The sequence below is a fragment of the Mytilus trossulus genome, chromosome 9, assembly GCF_036588685.1.
Source record: "Mytilus trossulus isolate FHL-02 chromosome 9, PNRI_Mtr1.1.1.hap1, whole genome shotgun sequence".
Lineage (NCBI taxonomy): Eukaryota > Metazoa > Mollusca > Bivalvia > Mytilida > Mytilidae > Mytilus > Mytilus trossulus.
Genome location: NC_086381.1, coordinates 40038009 through 40058037, shown reverse-complemented (window position 1 = coordinate 40058037; position 20029 = coordinate 40038009). Strand labels below are relative to the sequence as shown.

At 32.2% G+C, this 20029-nt stretch overlaps 1 protein-coding gene and 1 long non-coding RNA gene across 2 annotated transcripts; one reads left to right on the top strand and one right to left on the bottom strand.

The window, feature by feature from the left end:
* Positions 1-142: 142 nt before the first annotated feature.
* Positions 143-10586, bottom strand: LOC134683886 (uncharacterized). Its single transcript, XR_010101105.1, has 3 exons — positions 10431-10586; positions 2613-2751; positions 143-226 (listed from the first exon to the last, which is right to left on the bottom strand). It is a non-coding gene; the product is annotated as an uncharacterized LOC134683886 (long non-coding RNA).
* A 351-nt stretch (positions 10587-10937) lies between these two features.
* Positions 10938-16979, top strand: LOC134682906 (kelch-like protein 24a). Its single transcript, XM_063541819.1, has 3 exons — positions 10938-11044; positions 12101-12269; positions 14456-16979. The coding sequence occupies exons 2-3, from the start codon at positions 12102-12104 to the stop codon at positions 16004-16006; spliced, it is 1719 nt and encodes a 572-aa protein (XP_063397889.1). The 5' UTR covers positions 10938-11044; position 12101; the 3' UTR covers positions 16007-16979.
* The last annotated feature ends 3050 nt before the right edge of the window (positions 16980-20029 follow it).

Genomic DNA, 20029 nt, shown 5'->3' with positions numbered 1-20029 from the left:
GTATCCCATGTTACCAAAGAACCCCAAGCATGAGAAGGAGAATTGACATAAAGTATTTTTAAAAGAACATAATATAACAGGATTTTTTGTACATAACTCTTTAATACTAATTGAATATAACTAAAACACAAATCTAAGTGGAGTACAAATAATCTCCTCTGTTCTGTAAACATTCTTGCCTCTAATTCTTTCTTAATTGTGTGGCAGGCACTAAATCTTGTTTAACCTAAAACATAACAATATGGTTCAGTTGGATAAATAATTATTCAAAACAATACAAAATTTAAAAGCCCTAAAAAGTTGTTATTTGTTTTCCATCTAAGGACACATAGGAGTGTTTTATCCTTGCAATGGCAGAATCCCAAGACAATATCAAAATGTAAAACTTATAGAAATAAAATTCATTTGTGATACCAATCATTTAAATGAAAAGTTCAAATCATTTTTTTCTTGGGTAATTACTTTTCTTTGCTTTACAACTGTGATGATTAAAATATAATGTGTGGTGATAGACAACAATAGAGTGGTGAGAGACAAACATAGTGTGGTGATAGACAAACGTAGTGTGGTGATAGACAAAGATAGTGTGGTGATAGACAAACAGTGTGGTGATAGACAAACATAGTGTGGTGATAGACAAACATAGTGTGGTGATAGACAAACAAAGTGTGGTGATAGACAATAGTGTGGTGATAAACAATAGTGTGGTGATAGACAAACATAATGTGGTGATAGATGTACACAGTGTGTTGATTGATTATGTGTGGCGGTAGATATATTATATGTGGTCATAATTATGTAATGTGTGGCAGTTGATACATAATATGTGGTGGTATATACATTATGTGTGTGCCAGCAGATGTATACTGTAGACAATGCTACAAGTGCAATAACACTGAAACAATATATTTATAAGGTTTACACATTTTGAATGTCACTATCATTGACCCACAGTTAGTATATCATATTTGCTACTTTTATTGAAAAGATACCTGACATGATATTTACATAAAATATTGCATGCCAAGTTGGAGCGGTTATACTTTAAAAAACATTTCTTTTAAAATATTTCATTTCAACCAGGATTGTTTAATTGCTTATTAACTCTTTACATACATATGTATAATACTTTGCTACCTAACTCTTTACATACATATGTATAATACTTTGCTACCTAACTCTTTACATACATATGTATAATACTTTGCTAATTAACTCTTAACATACATATGTATAATACTTTAAATTTCAATGAAGATTACCTTTTCCTTTTCTCCTATTTTCTATCTATCATAAATCTTTTTTCACTTTTCTGAAGAAAAAAAATAATAACAATGATAGGTGTCACATTGAGTCATTTTAAGTTTAAAATCTAAATTAACATAAACAGATTGCTGTACAGAAACATGGATTATTATCGTACTCATATCCATTTTCAAGTTGGAATAAATAGGCATTTGAGAGATATACCCAGTGGTGTGAAAGACATAATGTATAAATTGAGGTGAAAATATTAACAGTGAACTGATAGATATTCTGAGTGAGGTGATACATATGAAATGAGCAATTGATTTACAAAGTGAGGTTATTGGTATTTCCAGTAAGGTGATATGGTATATTGTGTGGAGATATACATAGAGAATTTTGGGTAAATATAGAGAGAATGGAGATATATATAGAGAGTATGTGGTGATTGATATATGTAGTGAGGTGATTGATAAATAAAGTAAGGTGATAGGTGTTTATAATGTGGTCATAAACATAGAAACTGTGGGGATAGATATGGAAAGTATGGGAATATATATAGAGAGTGTGTGGTGATTGATATATAAAGTGAGGTGATTGAAAAATAAAGTAAGGTGATAGTTGTTTATTGTGTGGAGATATATACAGAGAGACTTTTGAGGCAGATAAAGAGAGTTGGGGATATATATATAGAGTATGGTGATTGATACATAAAGTGAGGTGATTGATAAATAAAGTAAGGTGATAGTTGTTTATTGTGTGGAAATATATACAGAGAGACTTTTGAGGCAGATAAAGAGAGTTGGGGATATATATATAGAGTGTGGTGATTGATACATAAAGTTAGGTGATTGATAAATAATGTAAGGTAATCTAAGGTGTTTATTATGTGGAGATATACTGAGAGACTTTTGGGGTAGATATAGAGAGTATGGGGATATATATAGAGAGTGTGGTGATTGATATATAAAGTGAGGTGATTGATAAATAAAGTAAAGGGGAAGCTTTTGTATTATCCTGATATATACATAGAGACTATTATGATATATACATAATGACTGTTGGCATCTGAATGGAGAGTGTAGTGATAGATAATCATAGTATGGGGATAGCTATTGAGACTGTAGTGATAGATAATCATAGTATGGGTATAGCTATTGAGACTGTAGTGATAGATAATCATAGTATGGGGGTAGATATTGAGACTGTAGTGATAGATAGTCATAGTATTGGGGTACCTATTGAGACTGTTGGGATATATATGGAGAGTGTGGTGATGAATGCAGCGACTGTAGCAATGGAGGAATATATAAACCACCACACTGTATATATCTTTTTTTGAGTATAATTTTATAAAAATACTTTACCATCACTATTGCTGAGTGCTGCTTGGTTGTTAATTATTCAACTATTCTTGTTATTTCATTTAAAATTAGATGTACCCATTTCCTTTCTTCCTTTTTCACTAATGACCTCTAAATCCCTGCAAAATGTTGTTTGGTATTTCTGTAAGAAGAACACAAATATAAATAATCAATTTGATAATTGCTACATGATAAGTATGCAAGCTTATACAAACATATCTCAGTGGACATTGCATATCTGCATATCTCCTTCCACTGTAAATTATACAATGACCAGTACATTTCTCTGACTTATAGGAGATACAACAAGTTATAGTATACAGTCTTGTGAAAAAAAGATAAAGAATGATGATAGATATAATCATTGTGTTACTATAAATATGATATGATGGTGATATATAGATATAGATAGGTGATAAGTGTGGACTGGGGTTATGTGTATATACAGTGAGGTAAAGGATCCACTGAATAGTATAAAGATATATTACAGTGTGATGATATATAAACCAAAGGATGATATATATATATATACATACTGTGTGGTGACATATATATCAATGGTGTTGTGATTGATTGATTTAAGCAGTGTATTTAGTTAAAAGATACATATGTGGAGGGGATACATATATAAAATATGGTGAAAAATTATCAACAGTGAGGTAAAAAAAATATTTTCAGGGATGTCATATATATATAAAATGAGGAAATAGATATATAAATTAAGGTGAAAGATATATTAAGTGAGGTGATAGATATATAAGGTGTGGTAATGTGTATAAGGTGTGGTGATGTATATATAATGTGTGGTGACAGATATAAAAAGTGAGGTGAAAATTTATATAAAGTGTGGAGACAGATATATAAAGTGGGGTGACATATATATATAAAGTATGGTGACATATATATAAGGTTTGGTGATATAAAAAGTGTGGTGATAGATAAATAAAGTGTGGTGACAGATAAATAAGGTGTGGTGATAGATACAGAAAGTCTGGTGACATATATAAGGTGTGGTGACAGATATATAAAGTGTAGTGACAGATAAATAAAGTGTGGTGATAGATATATAAAGTCTGGTGACAGATATATAAGGTGTGGTCACAGATATATAAAGTGTGGTGACAGATATATAAAGTGTGGTGACAGATATTTTAAATGTAGGGATAGATATTTAAAGTCTGGTGACAGATATATAAAGTGTAGTGATAGATATATAAAGTGAGGTGATAGATATATATATAGTAACGTGATGGATATATAATGTCTGGTGATGGATATATAAGGTGTGGTGACATATATATATAGAATGGTGATAGATATAAAAAGTCTGGTGACAGATATATAAGGTGTGGTGATAGATATAAAAAGTATGGTGACAGTTATATAAGGTGTGGTGACAGATATATAAAGTATGGTGACAGATATATAAAGTCTGATGATGAATATGTTAAGTGTGGTGACAGATATATATAGTGAGGTGATTGATATATAAAGTCTGGTGACAGATATATACAGTAAGGTGATGGATATATAAAGTCTGGTGACAGATATATATAGTGAGGTGATTGATATATAAAGTGTGGTGATGGACATGTTAAGTGTGGTGACAGATATATTAAGTCTGGTGACAGACATATAAAGTGTGGTGATGGACATGTTAAGTGTGGTGACAGATATATTAAGTCTGGTGACAGACATATAAAGTGTGGAGATGGATATATATAGTGAGGTTATTGATATATAAAGTGTGGTGATGGATATGTTAAGTGTATTGACAAAAAAATAAAGTCTGGTGACAGATATATAAAGTATGGTGGCAGATATATATAGTGAGGTGATGGATATATAAAGTATGGTGACAGATATATAGTGAGGTGATGGATAAATAAAGTGTGGGATAGATTTATAGTCTTGTGACAGATATATAAAGAGTAGTGATAGATATTTAAAGTGAGGTGATAGATATATATATAGTGAGGTGATGGATATATAAAGTGTGGTGATGGATATGTGAAGTGTAATAACAGATTTGATTTTTAAAGCATAGTGACAGATATATAAAGTATGGTGACAGATATATATAGTGAGGTGATGGATATATAAAGTGTGGTGACATATATATAAAGTATGGTGACAGATATATATAGTGAGATGATTGATTTATAAAGTGATCAGGTTATAGATATATATAGTGAGGTGATTGATATATAAAGTGTGGTGATGGATTTGTTAAGTGTATTGACAGAAATATTAAGTCTGGTGAAAGATATGTTAAGTATGGTGACAGATATATATAGTGAGGTGATGGATATATAAAGTATGGTGACAGATATATAGTGAGGTGATGGATATATAAAGTGTGGGATAGATTTATAGTCTTGTGACAGATATATAAAGAGTAGTGATAGATATATAAAGTGAGGTGATAGATATATATAGTGAGGTGATGGATATATAAAGTGTGATGATGGATATGTGAAGTGTAATGACAGATTTTTAAAGTATAGTGACAGATATATAAAGTATGGTGACAGATATATAAAGTGAGGTGAGAGATATATATATAGTAACGTGATGGATATATAATGTCTGGTGATGGATAAATAAGGTGTGGTGATAGATATATATAGAATGGTGATAGATATAAAAAGTCTGGTGACAGATATATAAGGTGTGGTGATAGATATAAAAAGTATGGTGACAGTTATATAAGGTGTGGTGACAGATATATAAAGTATGGTGACAGATATATAAAGTCTGATGATGAATATGTTAAGTGTGGTGACAGATATATATAGTGAGGTGATTGATATATAAAGTGTGGGATAGATATATAGTCTTGTGACAGATATATAAAGAGTAGTGATAGATATATAAAGTGAGGTGATAGATATATATATAGTGAGGTGATGGATATATAAAGTGTGGTGATGGATATGTGAAGTGTAATAACAGATTTTTAAAGTATAGTGACAGATATATAAAGTATGGTGACAGATATATATAGTGAGGTGATGGATATATAAAGTGTGGTGACATATATATAGTGAGGTGATGGATACATAAAGTGTGGGATAGATTTATAGTCTTGTGACAGATATATAAAGAGTAGTGATAGATATATAAAGTGAGGTGATAGATATATATATAGTGAGGTGATGGATATATAAAGTGTGGTGATGGATATGTGAAGTGTAATAACAGATTTTTAAAGTATAGTGACAGATATATAAAGTATGGTGACAGATATATATAGTGAGGTGATGGATATATAAAGTGTGGTGACATATATATAAAGTATGGTGACAGATATATATAGTGAGATGATTGATTTATAAAGTGATCAGGTTATAGATATATATAGTGAGGTGATTGATATATAAAGTGTGGTGATGGATTTGTTAAGTGTATTGACAGAAATATTAAGTCTGGTGAAAGATATGTTAAGTATGGTGACAGATATATAAAGTATAGTGACAGATATATAAAGTATGGTGACAGATATATATAGTGAGGTGATGGATATATAAAGTGTTATGACAGATATATAAAGTATAGTGACAGATATATAAAGTATGGTGACAGATATATAAAGTGAGGTGATAGATATATATAGTGAGGTGATCGATATATAAAGTGTGGTGATGGACATGTAAAGTGTAGTGACAGATATATAAAGACTAGTGACAGACATATAAAGTGTGGTGATTGATATATATAGTGATTTTCCCTCTGGTTTATATGATCCGTTCATCCTATATTGACTCTTTAAATTCAAGAGTTATCAAAAAATGAGGGTACTTTTTCTAAAAATGAGGGTACTGTTGATATGGCCTTCCAAGTACCGTTTTGAAACATAACATCACTGAAGAGACATTTATTGTCGAAAACCGGATCTGGTGTACTAAGGAAATATTGACACCATATGTTTGTGGCACAACATCTTGGCCACAAGTTAACAATTTTTTTTTCTGTTTAGTATTATATTTATATTAAGATCCATTTTGTTACATCATGTGATCAATTTTATTTGGCAATCGCCAATGGCAGTCAGCAGGGTTAAAGAACATCAGTTGTTCGACTTGTTAGTCAAATGCATTTTGTTTAAATATACTTTTTCACTGTTTTGGTCTTTTGGAAAATGTTGTTTGTGCTGTTTTTAGACCCTTCTACAACGAAATTTGTTTGACATGCACACCTATAAAAATTGTGGTTTTTATCCAACGCAATCATAGGTTTGAAGGTAGCTTTCAATTTAGACTCCTTTATATTTTTTGTTTGGGCATGTATCATATTTTCCCTCCGGTTTATATGATCCGTTCATCCTATATTGACTCTTAAAATTCAAGAGTTATTAAAAAAATTAGGGTATTTTTTCTAAAAATGAGGGAACTGTTGAAATGGCCTTCCAAATACCGTTTCGATCCCCAACATCACTGAAGAGACATTTATTGTCGAAATCCGGATCTGGTGTACTAAAGAAATATTGACACCATATGTTTGTAGCACAACATCTTGGCCACAAGTTAACAAAAAAAATTTCTGTTTAGTATTAAATTTAAATTAAGATCCATTTTGTTACATCTTGTGATCAATTTAATTTGACAATCGCCAATGGCAGTCAGCAGGGTAAAAGAACATCAGTTGTTCGACCTGTTAGTTAAATGCGTTTTGTTTAAATATACTTTTTCACTTTTTTGGTGTTTTTGTTTGTTGTTTGTGCTGTTTTTAGACCATTATACAACAAAATTTGTTTGACATACACACATATAAAAATTGCGGTTTGATAATGACAAAAATATAAAGTCTGGTGACAGATATGTAAAGTATGGTGACAGATATATAGTAAGGTGATGGATATATAAAGTGTGGGGATAGATATATAAAGTCTGGTGACAGATATATAAAGTATAGTGATAGATATATAAAGTGAGGTGACAGTTATATATAGTGAGGTGACAGATATATAAAGTGTGGTGACAGATATATAAAGTATGGTGACAGATATATAATGTATGGTGACAGATATATAAAGTATGGTGACAGATATATAAAGTATGGTGACAGATAAATAAAGTCTGGTGACAGATATATAAAGTATGTTGACAGATATATAAAGTATGGTGACAGATAAATAAAGTCTGGTGACAGATATATATAGTTTGATGACAGTTATATATAGTGAGGTGGCAGATATATAAAGTGTGGTGAAGGATATACATAGTGAGGTGACAGATATATAAATAGATATAGGAAGATGTGGTGTGAGTGCCAATGAGACAGCTCTCCATCCAAATAACAATTTAAAAAGTAAACCATTATAGGTTAAAGTACGGCCTTCAACACGGAGCCTCGGCTCACACCGAACAACAAGCTATAAAGGGCCCCAAAATTACTAGTGTAAAACCATTCAAACGGGAAAACCAACGGTCTAATCTATATAAACAAAACAAGAAAAGAGAAACACATATATATTACATAAACAAACGACAACTACTGTACATCAGATTCCTGACTTAGGACAGGTGCAAACATTTGCAGCGGGATTAAACGTTTTAATGGATCCAAACCTTCTCCCTTTTTCTGAAACAATAGCATAACATCACAACATAGAAAAACACACGATAAAATATCAATTTGCAGACTTAACTCAATAAAAAAACGTATGATTACACAATGAATATATAAAGTATTGTGACAGATATATAAAGTATGGTGACAGATATATAAAGTATAGTGACAGATAAATAAAGTCTGGTGACATATATATATAAAGTATGGTGACAGATATATAGTGAGGTGATGAATATATAAAGTGTGGGGATAGATATATAGTCTGGTGACAGATATATAAAGAGAAGTGATAGATATATAAAGTGAGGTGATAGATATATATAGTGAGGTGATGGATATATAAAGTGTGGTGATGGATATGTTAAGTGTAATGACAGATATATAAAGTATGGTGACAGATATATAAAGTATGGTGACAGATATATAAAGTATGGTGACAGATAAATAAAGTCTGGTGACATATATATAAAGTATGGTGACAGATATATAGTGAGGTGATGAATATATAAAGTGTGGGGATAGATATATAGTCTGGTGACAGATATATAAAGAGTAGTGATAGATATATAAAGTGAGGTGATAGATATATATAGTGAGGTGATGGATATATAAAGTGTGGTGAAGGATATGTTAAGTGTAATGACAGATATATAAAGTATGGTGACAGATATATAAAGTATGGTGACAGATATATATAGTGAAGTGACATATATATTAAGTGTGGTGACATATATATAAAGTATGGTGGCAGATATATATAGTGAGGTGATTGATATATAAATAGATCAGGTGATAGATATATATAGCCAAGTGATTGATATATAAAGTGTGGTGATGGATATGTTAAGTGTATTGACAGAAATACTAAGTCTGGTGACAGATATATAAAGTATGGTGACAGAATATATATACAGCCTTTTACAGAGTGGTGATAAATACAGAATGGTGATAAATATATACAGCGGTTTTAAATATAAACATATGTTGATAGATTTATAGAGTGGTGATAAATATATAGCATGGTGATAGATATATACAGTGTTGTAAAAAGTGGTGATTAATACAGAATGGTGATAAATATATAGCATGGTGATAGAGATATACAGTGTTGTACAAAGTGGTGACTGATACAGAATGGTGATTATTATACAGTGTGTTGATAGATTTTTAGTGTTGATAAATATACAGAGTGATGTTAGATATATTCAGTTTCGAGATTTTAATATATTGGTAATATATAGTGTAGTGATAAATAAAGTGAGGTGATAGATATTTATATTGGTGATATATATAAAAACAGTAGGATGATAGATATATACACTGGTGATAGATGTTTGTAATGGTGATATATATATACAATGGTGATATATGTTTACATTGGTGATAAAAAATAAATATTTTTTTTACTATGAAGATTTTTTTAACTCGTTTTATGGCATTCCCGACCTGATGATTATTTTCATTTAATCTAGGTGTGGTTAGTTTGATCTTAGTTGTTCATTGGTCAATATTTGATTATGACGTCAAATTTTCAGGCTATTATCTGAAATTCCCATTGTGACGACATGAAGACAGAGAAACAGATTTCACCACATAATCTTTTGCAATACGATATTTATCCACTCTAGACAGTGTCAAAATTAATTGATTTTGATATCACCTAAAGGAATGTGTACTTTTTTATAGTCATGCACCAAAAATTACTGTTATAAACGTCATTTGCCAATTTTTTCTAACGGTTATTTGTGATTTCCCGATTTCCCAGGGATTACAAGTATCACCCTCATACATGACTAGGGGTAGGAGGGGTCCTGATCCCTTCAACATGAAATCCCGAATTTAAATAAATCTAAATTCTGACATCCAGTACTAGTAATTCAAAAAAAGAATTCCTGTATCTCTTAATAGATCCCGAAACCCTGAGCCTAAAAACACCAGATCCTGGAGTCCTGATAAAGGCCCTATCCCCCCTCATACATGCACGATCCATAACAATATTTTTAAGACTTTCTTGACGCCGCAAGAAATCATTTGGTCACCTCCTATGCACACTGACATGATAAATACACATAAAAAGAATTTATTGTCGGACTCTTTTGAACCAAATCACATTTTTTAGTTGGAAAAGGAAAAGAAGGGGGGGGGGGGGGGGGGGGGGGTTAGCCTCCTTTCCTAGTTTTAAATGTTATTTTGCATTTAAAGTTGATCATGTATGTTTTCATTGCTACAATGCATTATTTTGCAAACCTTTCACATGGTTTTTTTTACGTTTTAGACGTTATGTGTGCTCTGAAGTACTGGGAAGAAAGCCACTTCAACAACTGAGCACGACGTGTATTTTCTTTCGCAGATTAATGTAAATAAAAGCGTACAAATCTATCTCCACATAGGAGATTTTTTTCAAAAAGTGAAAGTAGAAATTACCGGATCCGCCCAGTACCGGTCGCGCATGCGCACAAATACAAGGTTATAGTCCGGGTTACAATATCTATAACCTTGTATATTATATACCTCAATGTAACTGAATCGGCTTGTCAAACGTGAGCAGACAGGATGTGAACTTTGATCTACGTGTTCGTTGACGTGATTGGCTGGAATCGAATCCGACCTACAAAAAAAAAGAGGAGCCAAAAGGGTAGTGAATAAATAAATATTTTTCATTTGCTGTTAAGCAAATATTTATATCATGCAATTGTAATTTTAAATGAATTGAATAAAAATAAGATAAAAGTTTGATTTTGAAAACTTTAGTAAAACAGAACATAAAAAAGACGCTCATGCCTCGAAAGCCTGTGTGTACCCATTTCTTAATGTACACAAAGGGAAATAACTAAAGAATAATCAACAAACACTCAAAAAAGGTAAATGTATATCTTTTAAAGAAGTTTTTATTTAATTATTGCTTTGTTCTTACTGTTTTTATGACCTTGAAATAGTTAGTTTTAAACGAAATTTCTCTTAGATGTCCACAGAGACTACTATAACACATGTGTTATAGTAGTCTCAGATGTCCAACAATGAAATTATGTGCACTGTACTTACTTTCGTTTTGAAATTCTACTTTCACTTTCAGTTGAAACAAATGTACAATAATTTACTTATTGACTGCTCGTTACTTAGATTGCCAATTGTTTGACAATTAATATCCAACATAAAATTGATTGTCACAGAATTTTAGTTCCAATGACTGAGATATTTTCTCAATAATTTAAATATATATCAATTTTTACTATTTTTTCAATGTTTCAGGTTTATCGAGTATATATCGTATATAATTTTGTGTAAACTTAGTTTTATTTCTTTATTTTGAATTTGTTAGCTTTTCTATATCGACAGGAGAGAAACATAATTATTCATTATTTGGGATGCCCAAAATTCTTTAAAACCATACTTCTGTCGACTGGATGTAAAAAATGTAGACTCAATGTACGCTCAATGTCCTCAGTCAAGGCGGAACCTCAAGCGCGGTGATAGGATATATTCATTTTGATACTAATTACTTACTTCGTAATGTGTGACATGCATTATTTTCATGTTCATGATATATAGATGTTAAAGGCGAGAAATTGTGTAAGCAATTTGAGGGAAAATACACGAATTTTCAAAGTGATGCTGATTAAATATCAAGAGTCTGAAACTAATCATGCACAGACGCATGCAGGTGTCGATTGATTTTTTTTCACAGATGCAATAAAACCAGTACTGTTGTAAATGCTCCAGATATTTGTCAAAAATATTTATCTCGCTGTGAATTAATGTAACCATGATAGCAATAGGTATATTGTTTGCAAATTATTTAAAGGTTGTGTGTTTTGTTATTCAAAATATGATAAGATAGTTGTGAAGTGGATATATCTCAGGTGAACACCCTTTCCCCTGATATAAAGATGTACTAGCAATGTATGTTATTCTTTCAGCATGGCGACGTATAGTACAGATTTAGCTAAAGGTTTATGGAATCTTAAGATTGATGATAAATATGCCGATTTTACGATATCCGTAAATGGCAGAGAATTCAAGTGCCATAGAGTCATCTTAGCCGCCCTGTCAGAGTACTTTGAAATCATGTTTGATAGTGGACTAGAGGTAATTATTTAAGCAATTTGTACATATGCCGTCCAGTTGCTCCTTGTGTCTCTGTAGTTTGAAATTTTACTCCACTCATTGTATACAAGGAAACTGTTGTCAACGTTTTCTCTACTTCTTAATAAAGATGTGGTCGTTTATACTTCAGTATACATAATTCAAGCCCAAACCTGGTATTACATGACATCATCGGAGTGACTCACTATATAAATGTTATTTCCATTTCCTGTGCTTATTCACTTGATAAAAAGGAATAAAACACAAGGTACTATTACAAACATTGCAGCTGCTCAACATAGATTAATATAATCGAGAAGTCACAGTGGAAGAGTCTGCATGCTCCTTTAGTATCTGTCAACAGGTGTTTCTGTGTGAACACTTTATATGTACCGATACTGGCTTTATAACAACGGTAGAGATGGAAAGAGAGCGCCGTCGAGTTATTGACCGTGCACGAGAGCAGTTTTGAAGCTCTCTACGATGGTCTGGATGGGGGATGGGGGATGGGGGATCTGTTCTTCTGTAAACATTTAATTTTCACCCCTTTTTTCTCTAATCTTCAAAAATTTAACCTTTTTTTTCTCTAATCTTCAAAAATTTAACCCCTTTTTTCTTTAATCTTCAAAAAATTAACCCCTTTTTTCGCTAATCTTAATTTTTTTGCCCGTTATTCTCTAATCTTCATTTTTTAAGGGCATTATTCTTTTATCATTTAACCCCATTCAAACCCTCCTCTACAGTGCCTTCAAGGTTGTTCTACGCGATCACTGTTTTTTTACGAGAATTAATTTGAATATCATGGTGTTTTGCTCGTTGAAATTTCAAAACACTTTTTTCATAACTTGTTTTTCCACAATATTTATTGTCTGATAATTGTCATTGCTTGGGCAGTAAGTGTTCTTTTAGGTTGTGCTTTTTAAAATATATATCGGGTTCTATAGCTGAAACCAGCCCCTCAACCACTTTGTACTGGCGAAATATTAGCTTCTGCCCTGACTGTAGGTCTTGAAGTTCCAGTTTGGCGAGCATTTTTAAGACTCAACCATCATCTCATTTAGACCAGATGAAGAAAAAATGAATTATAATTTAAAAAATGCGCGTTTGTCGTTAAGGACTTAAATTTTGCTCAAATAAGTAATCCAATAACCATCAAAGAATTACATGTAAGAGCAGACAGTTTTGTTACTTTCTTATTTACTATGTCATTTCGATCGGGCGAGGCTGCGTTTTTGAACGTCATGTATGATGATTCTGGTTAAAAAATCACTGATGAGGATTCGTTTCCGATTGAATAAAAAAGAAAAGAATAATTGTATTTGATTTTCTAGCGTAGCAAGCATATCATTTTGATCACCGACATTGTCAGATTGTTCACATTCATAATACTATAATAATTGAGAATATAATTTTTTAACTTCAATCTGGAACATAATTAATATATTAACATACTATTCACAGCGTCTATCACGTGCACCCGATGTTTTATTGGAATTAGAAAATGACTATGTTTACAAAGCTAAAATAGCATCTAACACTGGGATGCATCTGGGACTATTATAATTCAAAACATTTTATAAAAGTCCCAGGATGAATCATAGACATAAAGAAACGTAATTTAAAAAAAAAAGTAATAACAATATCGGTTCTAGTTTTACTGCTTTAGAGGCGTATTTCGACAATTAATGTCCTTGCATTGGTGCTCGTGTCCAAAGTATATATATAGTTTGATGGTTGTTTTATAATGTACCTCGTAGGTTTATAAATCAATGGTATGGTTTGCACTATCCTTAAGGCCTAGACATGCATGTTTCAGGTTGTTCCGGTTTAGGACCGTATAAAAGAACAAGCGGGGAAACTGCTTTTGTTTTTAAATGTGATGGCCAACCAATTGGTGCTATCAGGTAATTTTTTGGTAAAACAGTGGTGTTGTTTGTGCTATCAGGTTCTTTGTCAAGAAAAGCAATTGTGTGGTTTTTGGCATACAGGTTCTCTGTTCAAACACCAATGGTATGCTTCGGTTGCACTATCAGGTACTTTGTTTATAAATCAATTGTATTGTTAGCACTATCAGGTAATCTTATTGTTCATACATCAATAGTATGTTTGTGTTATGAGTTACTTGATATTTTTTTTATGAGAAATGACCTGTTTTATGACCAATTAAATCTTGCAATTTATTATTTCAGGAAACAAAAACTGGTCGAGTTTCCCTGGATGGTATGCTATTAGATGAAGACAGTTGCTCAGATTTGTTAAAGTTTATTTATACTGGTGAACCTAGGGTGGTTAACATGGGTAATGCTGACATCCTTCTCCATGTGGGCCACATGATGCAAATAAAGTCTCTCCATACGATATGCAAGCAGTTTCTAAGTAAACATGCTGACAAGTCTAACTGTGTACATGTTTGGCAGGTTGCACAGAATCATGGCGAAACTGCAGATCTGGCCGAGATAGCACGATCTTTAATTCTTAAACATTTTGCCGAAATTGCTAACAGTGAAGCCAAACTTGATGAAATAGGTACAGTTGATACTCTTATATCTATTTTGGAATCTGATAATATAAATGTTGTAGATAGAAGTGGTTTATTTTGTCAAGTCTCATTTTCCTGGATAGTTGCGGATTTCGAAAATCGTATTCAATGTTTCTCAAAACTATGCGAGGCTATGATGAAAATTAGAGTGTCTGCGAAAGACATATACGAAGAGGCTATCAAGATTGAACAATTCTCTACCAATCATGATATATTGCGAATGATAGAAGACTTGAGATCGCGTCACAATTCTAATTTGCAAGATGATGGTGGGTTTTCTACACCAGCAGACGATGTATTAATGGTAATTGGAGGCAGTGAGGGTGGAAATAACTGCAGTGTTATGGGGTTTAGTTTTCCACAAAAGATTTGGTTTTCTCTAAAACCATTGCCATTAGACCCTGGTTATAATTTTGCCATGTGTTCGAGAGGCCTCGACATTTATGTGTCAGGTGGTTCCGGACCCGGACCGTATAAAGGAACTGGCGGGAAAACTGTCTTTTTAAAATTTGATGGCCAAAAGAATGAGTGGCATCAGCTTCAACATTTACCAAAGGAAAAACAATATCACGTGATGTATGCCTTCGATAACGTCTACGTATTTGGCGGTAAGGACGACCAGGGGTGCACGAATAGTGTTTTGAGATTCAATATTGCCACGAATACATGGATATGCTGTAGAACTAGATTGAATAAACCTGTTAGATCACCAGCTCACACTTGTGTTGGAAAGAAAGTATATTTATTTGGCGGGTTTCTGTCCGAAAGCACACTTTCCGATGCGATTCAATGTTTTAACTGCGAATCGGAACAAAGCTACACAGTTTCGTATAAGTTACCAGATTTTGCACGACTAAATTCCAAAGCGGTCAACTACAAAGAGCAGATGATAGTTGTTTGTAAGGATGGAACCGTTTTGAAATGTTCCGAAATAGACAGCACACGACCAATATCGAAGATAACTAATTTTGATAGGAAAGGATTTGGAGCGTGCTGTTTTGAGGACAAGATCTTGATTTGCGGCGGAGAGGTTTCGTTCAGTTCACGAAAAGACATGATGCTGTATGATCTAAAATCCGAAATTGTTATACCAATGCAAGAAACACTACCAATTTCTGTATCCCACTTTTGTTTCACTAAGGCCATAGTGATGCGCGATCACCTCACAACTGAATGTGGAACAACTATGGCAACATTTTAACAATTATATGCTAAATGATATCTGCAAATAAAAGAGACACCCACCTCAGATGGAGTTGAAACAAACTGTCTTAGATTCAATGCCTTGATCTGAAATTGACACATGTGTGTATTACACATGTAGATGCAAAGGCGAATACGCTGTTGCATAACAGCATCCCGTTGCCACTATTTAAAACCTTTTCCATTTTCGATTCATTTTTCTTTTTATGCAGTTTTTATACACAGAACACCGTTACATGTTATATTTTAAACGCATGAACACTTTTAAAAATGTGGTGCACAATCGTCCATATAGTTATGAGCAGTCTATACTGTATCTGAATATTTCATACATAGTTAGGAGCAACGTTTTTAGTAATTGTGGTCCTAATATATTGGCTTAATGTGACAGAGAATAAATTTAGGAATTCAGTCCCTTAGGGGTCGATTTGTGTTTGGGAAATACCCTATCTGTAACCACAACAGTAACCACTTATACTTGCTTTTCATTTGGTTAACAAAAGTGGTTGTGACAAAATAGGGCTGAAAATTTATTAATGTTTCCAATTTTTTTTTTTAGTAAAGACGTTTAAGTTTAAGGGTGATCTCTCAAACCGATTGTTAAGAAAATCGGAGTGTAAATGAAAAATGAGCCCTTCACTATTGTGCATACCTTTTGTTGGACGTAAACTCAGTTTGAACATGAATGAACTGCACACAAATATACATATATATATTGGATTTACAGTCTGGTTCCATAGAATCAGACACACCCCAACATGAAAAAGTTCCTTATAAAATAAATTGTCAATGTATTGGATATTTAACTTAACTGCTAAGGCCACCAATGGACGGTGCTGCAAGGCAAGGTGGGAGATATTCGTATTTGTTATACATGTTTTTGTTCAAATTGTAAATGTAATTGATTCGTGCACCTAATTTGTATTTCTTGTGTTGTTTATATCAGCTTCAGTTCTATGCATAATAGATAACATACAACAAATATGATTTCATAGCATTTTACATTATATTAGTTAAAATTGGAAAACTTGCTGAATTTTTCGTTTCAGTTCTCTTACTTTAGTTTGTTTTAACCAAATATTAAGATATTTATATAATAATGCTTATGACCACAAAATACAGATCAAGTTTGATATTGGTGGCGTCACTTAAACTGTTCTACAGTTATCCCCTTCATAAATGGAAAAAAAGGATAACAACTGTCATATTCCTGACTTTGTACAGCCATTTTCTTATGTAGAAAATTTTAGATTAAACCTGGTTTTATAACTAGCTTAACCTTTCACTTGTATGACAATCGTATCAGATTCCATATAAATGTCAAAAATAGGGGGACAGCACTCAACATTGTGTTATTATAATCTTGTTATTACATTGGTTGCAAAGGTTTACGTTGATTTCCCATGAAATAAAAAGCGATAATTTCATATCTGAAGTAAACGTCATACAATAATAGGCGTTGTCATGGCGTCGGATCAGAACAAATTGTGAATGCTTGAAAATATATATAGTTCCTTACATTTTTTACTTTAATTTCAGAAAAAAAAGCCATTTGCCAATGTAAACAATGGAATAACAGTTTCTAATAAAATTATCGAAAAAAATTCAACTCGTGACCGAACAACACTGGTAATAAATAATGTGTTGTTCGGTCACTCGTTGAATATTTTTTTTTTTTAATTATTCGATCATTAGTTATTCTATAAATCACAATAAAAAAAAACTATCTAACAAAGACGCTCAAAAAGGCATATATCAAATCTAACGATCTCATTCATTGCTTGATTGTTTTGGTATTTTATTTATGTTTGTTGAATCCACTCATAAAAGATTTTTTTTCATTCTGTTCTCTAACTAACATTTGCCTCAACCAAATGTTATGAAACTTAATATACACAATACTTATAACCACCAAACCCAGATCAAGTATACATGTGGTAGCGTCACTTTTACCGTTCATCAGTTATGTCCCATTAAAACTTTATATGATATGCGAGCAGGGGCTTCATCTGTGTTTAATGAACACGTTCCCCATTTATTTTTTTCTATGAAGCTTTTGTAGTTATGCATTGCCATTTACTATTATAACTTATATAGCATATGAAATTAAATTTGAGAGGTTGAATCAAGTCAATGTGATCAAATGTTGCAACTGCCCATTTGTTAATAGTAATATCGCATGTTTTCCTAAAGATACACTTGCAGCAGAAATTAGCGTACTTAAACTCATCTGCGAAATAAAAGGAATGTGAATTATGTTTTCATGTTTATTTTCAAAGTCTACATTGTTAAAGTATGAAGTATTCGAAACACGAAGGAAGTTTTTATCAAAGGCATAGCTTACCTTGGCTATATTAGGCACACCATTTTGGAATTTTGGGTCCTCAATAAACTTTGTACTTGTTTGGCTTTCTAAGTATTTTGATCTGCGTCACTGATGGATCTTGTGTATATACAGATGAAGACGAAACTCGCATCTTGCGTATCAAAGTATAAGCATGGTACCTTTGATAACTATAAAATAGTATGAATATAGAGATTACAAAATGTTGAAACAAATATACTAGTAGTTAATTTTCATGTACAATGATTTATCCAGTTTGTGGTGGTCACAATTTAACAATTGTTTAAGATATTGTTTAATGAACACATTCCCCATTTTTTTGTCTATGAAACTTTTTTAGTTATTCATTGCCGTTTACTATTATAGCATATATAACATATCAAATTAAATTTGAGCGTTTGAATCAAGTCAATGTGAATAAATGTGGCAATTGCCCATTTGTTAATAATAATATCGCATGTTTTCATAAAGATACACTTGCAGCAGAAATTAGCGTACTAAAACTCATCTGCGAAATCGCAGGAATGTGAATTATGTTTTCATGTTTATTTTCAAAGTCTACATTGTTAAAGTATGAAGTATTCGAAACACGAAGGAAGTTTTAATCAAAGGCATAGCTTACCTTGGCTATATTAAGCACACCATTTTGGAATTTTGGGTCCTCAAAAACTTTGTACTTGTTTGGCTTTCTAAGTATTTTGATCTGCGTCACTGATGGATCTTGTGTATATACAGATGTAGACGAAAGCGCATCTTGCGTATCAAAGTATAAGCATGGTACCTTTGATAACTACAAAATAGTATGTATATAGAGATTACAAAATTTTGAAACAAATATAGTTAATTTTCATGTACAATGATTTATCCAGTTTGTGGTGGTCATAATTAAACAATTGTTTAAGATATTGTTTATTCATTTAAAGGGGTGTAAGCTACGAGATATAAATATAAACGCATATACTATAGTGAAATAATTATTCGCTTTTAGAAGCCAGTTTGGATTATTTTTTTCAAAAAAAAGCTAAGAAGCATACTTGATGCATTATTAACTAGCCAACGAAGAATTTGACCTCATTGGATGTAGTGCCCTTCAATTGAACCCCTGAGCCAAAGATGGACTACGCTTGACTTAGCCGTGTTCAGTTATTAAAAAGAAAAACAATGAATCAAAGTTAAACTTAAAAAACAGATATTTTATGAAATCAAACAGACCTAGAAAAATCCAATTTCACGAGTACGCTTTCTTATTATATGAACATATAAATCATATTATTCAACTTCATGAAAATACCTAGCGTTTGTGACATTTAAAACATTTCAAGAAAACTCCGTTTTTTATCATTTAATTTATTCTGTGTAAGAGTCTACACATGTGGAGTGTATTCTGATAAGAATGTATCTTCAAAAAATGTGCGAAAGATACCAGAGGGATATTCAAACTTATTAATCGAAATAAACTGACAACGCCACAGCTGAAAAAAGACATGGCGTCCGTAAAATTTACAAAGGGATGATTTCGACTTCACCATCTGGAACTCTTGGTTTGATAGCTTCCTTTGAACAGCAACCATCTATCAAGAAAATCATTATAGGAAAATCCAGAACTGGAATATCGTATCAATTGGGAGATATATACTCCGTAGGCGCTGCAGGAATCTTGCTATAAAGAAAAGGAAA

Excerpts from the sequence above, each read along its gene's own strand:
- LOC134682906 (XM_063541819.1), top strand. The coding sequence starts at position 12,102 with ATGGCGACGTATAGTACAGATTTAGCTAAAGGTTTATGGAATCTTAAG. Across the intron at positions 12,270-14,455 it reads TGTTTGATAGTGGACTAGAG|GAAACAAAAACTGGTCGAGT; the intron begins GTAATTATTTAA and ends TTATTATTTCAG.